Source organism: Chaetura pelagica, unplaced genomic scaffold (assembly GCF_000747805.2).
Source record: "Chaetura pelagica isolate M959 unplaced genomic scaffold, ChaPel_1.0 scaffold270, whole genome shotgun sequence".
Taxonomy (NCBI): domain Eukaryota; kingdom Metazoa; phylum Chordata; class Aves; order Apodiformes; family Apodidae; genus Chaetura; species Chaetura pelagica.
In genome coordinates, this window is record NW_009951925.1 from 440,735 (window position 1) to 443,581 (window position 2,847).

Genomic DNA, 2,847 nt, shown 5'->3' on the forward strand with positions numbered 1-2,847 from the left:
CCCCACCATCACCCCCACTGTCACCCCCACCATCACCTGCCAACCCCCTCCCCACACATCCCTGTGTCCCACTCACACCCCCCTCCCTGCTCCATCTCTAGGGCTGACCCCCTGACCACAGCCCTGCCCATGGCCTCAAGCCGAGCTGAGGAAAGGGGAAGGCAGATGGGGAGAAGAGGGGACAGCAGAGCTGTCCCTGTCTCTCCCCACCCCACAAAAGAACCACCTGGCCTGCTCCCAGCTGGCAGCCAGGCCGGGGCTGCCCTTGCTGTGCTCTGCTCCCTGCCCACCCATGTCCCCCCAGCTCACTGGGCAATGGGGGTGACGGTGGCATGTGCGGGGATCATGGGCACAGCTCAATCCAGCTTGGCAAAGCCCCCGATGGTCACTTTACGCTCCTGCTTGTTGGCCACCAGCTCCTGGAGATGCAGGGCTCCCCCTCCAATGAAGCAGAAGGCAGGGCAGACGGGCCCTGAGCAGTCCACGCTGCACTCCCAGAGCTCACGGAAGGAGACGGCGTCATAGAAGCTCACCTTGCCCTGCTCGTAGTCCAGGCAGATGCCGATGCGGGGGGGCAAGGGAATGGTACAGCCGTTAGGGTCACGGGAGGTGAGAGCTGACCCGTGTGAGAGCAGGATCTTGCCCATGCCGATGGTGAGGAAGGCATAGGGCGGGGGGGCCTCCACCGTTGTGTCCTCTGCCCCACTGTCATGGCCACTGTCCGGGTCGTACCTGCAGTGGGGGGATGGGTGAGATCTGGTGTTGACACATGAGGGACAGGCTGGGGCTCCCCTTCATGCCCCAGAGCTGGTGCCTGGAGGCAGGAACAGGCAGAGGACCTTCCACACCCCCATGCCCTGCTCACCTGGGGCTCACCACATCCTGTGGCACCTGGAACCATTCCTGCAGCTTGGTCTCCAGCCCCACGCCCACCTTGACCAGGTAGGAGCTGGGGTCCACACAGCAGGCCCAGTAGCTCTTGCCCTGCGTGATTGCCACGTCCCCGATAACTAGGTCAATGGAGAGGTGGCAGCTGGTCATCAGGCGCTCGGCGGCGAAGAGCATGGGGACACCAGGGACACTGCGCACGGCGCGCTGGTCCTTGCTGATGGCCAGCCGGTCCCGGTTGAAGCCCCAGCGGTTGTCCAGGAAGAAGTTGAGGACTGAGGGAAGGAGGAGAAGAGGGTGGGTGAGGAGGAGGGTGTGAGCAGCTACCAGGGAGCTCTGGGTGGATGCTCTGATCCCGTGGCTCCCCTCACCTGGGGCGGGTGGAGTGTGCAGATAGATATCCTCACTGTACTCCCCGAAACCCGCCTTGTTGCAGCCCTTCACCCGGAGCACATAGACGCTGTCAGTGTCCAGGTACTCAACCAGGGCGCTGGTGCCCCGCACCTCCTCCCGCCGCCCCCGATAACTAGGTCGATGGAGAGGTGGCAGCTGGTCATCAGGCGCTCGGCAGCGAAGAGCATGGGGACACCAGGGACACTGCGCACGGCGCGCTGGTCCTTGCTGATGGCCAGCCGGTCCCGGTTGAAGCCCCAGCGGTTGTCCAGGAAGAAGTTGAGGACTGAGGGAAGGAGGAGAAGAGGGTGGGTGAGGAGGAGGGTGTGAGCAGCTACCAGGGAGCTCTGGGTGGATGCTCTGATCCCGTGGCTCCCCTCACCTGGGGCGGGTGGAGTGTGCAGATAGATATCCTCACTGTACTCCCCGAAACCCGCCTTGTTGCAGCCCTTCACCCGGAGCACATAGACGCTGTCAGTGTCCAGGTACTCAACCAGGGCGCTGGTGCCCCGCACCTCCTCCCGCCGCTGCCACAGCTTCAGCCCCTTGGCCTTGGTGTCCGTCTTGCGGAACTCCACTGTGTAGTGCCAGGCGGGCGGCGAGTGCTGCGGCAGCCGCCAGCACAGGAAGATCTGGTCATAGGCGTAGGTGCGCTGGGTGTCGATGACAGGGGCCTCGGGGGCTGTGGGGAGAGGCACCGGCGGGCATCAGGCAGCATCCCCCCCCCCAGCAGGTGGGGAGGCGGCCAGACGCAGGGAAGGGGCATTCCAGACGGACGCACAACCAGTGGGAGTCTAAAGGGAGCTGACTGCAGAGACCGTGTGTAGGCACCAGAGGAGAGCGAGAGTTGGGGAGACAGAGGAGCTCACTGCTAGGGGGGCTCCAGGGACTGGACAGGCTGAGTGCAAGTTGGGAGGGAAGAGAGAGAGAAAGAGAGAGGATAGAGGCAGTGGAAGGGGAGGAGATGGGCATGGAGAGGGCGTGAAGGTGCCGGCAGCACAGCAGGAGCAGGGAAGAAGGGTGGGAGGGAAGAGTGCAGAGATGGTAGGTGGGAGTGAGGTGGGAGAGGGATGGAAATGGGGCAAGGAGGGGGAGAGAAACTGGGTGAGGAGGGGGATAGAAATGGGGTGAGAAGGACAGAAATGGGGTAGGAGGGAGGAAATGGGGCAAGAGGGTTAGAAATGGGGTGAGCGTGGGACAGAAATGGGGTGAGAGTGGGACAGAAATGGGGAGAGAGGGATGGAAATGGGGCGAGAGTAGGACAGAAGAGGGCTCAAAGTGAGACAGAAATGGGGTGAGGAGTGGGATGGAAATGGGGAGAGAGAAGGAAATGGGAAGAGGAGAGGGAAGGAAATAGGGCATGAGAGGAATGGAAATAGGAAAGGAAGGGAAAGAAACAGGGAGAGGGGATGGAAATGGGTTGCGAGGTGGGGGATGGAAATGAGGTGAGAAAGGGACAAAAATGGGGTGAGAGGGGAAGGAAATGGGGCGCGAGGGAGGTGGAAATGGGGCGCGAGGGGGACAGAAATGGGATGAGAGGGGCAGAGGGCAGGAGTGGGAGGGGAT

The 2,847-nt window shown here is 62.5% G+C and overlaps 1 protein-coding gene across 2 annotated transcripts in view; it reads right to left on the bottom strand.

The window, feature by feature from the left end:
• Nucleotides 1-356: 356 nt before the first annotated feature.
• TRIM46 (tripartite motif containing 46) overlaps nt 357-2,847 on the bottom strand; it is an 8,433-nt gene continuing 5,942 nt past the window's right edge. For both annotated transcript variants that reach the window (XM_009996038.1, XM_009996029.1), the window contains exons 7-9: nt 1,664-1,963; nt 866-1,163; nt 357-732 (exon numbers count right to left, since the gene is read on the bottom strand). In XM_009996038.1, coding sequence (XP_009994340.1) covers nt 357-732; nt 866-1,163; nt 1,664-1,963 — 974 coding nt within the window. The remainder of the gene's footprint in view (nt 733-865; nt 1,164-1,663; nt 1,964-2,847) is intronic.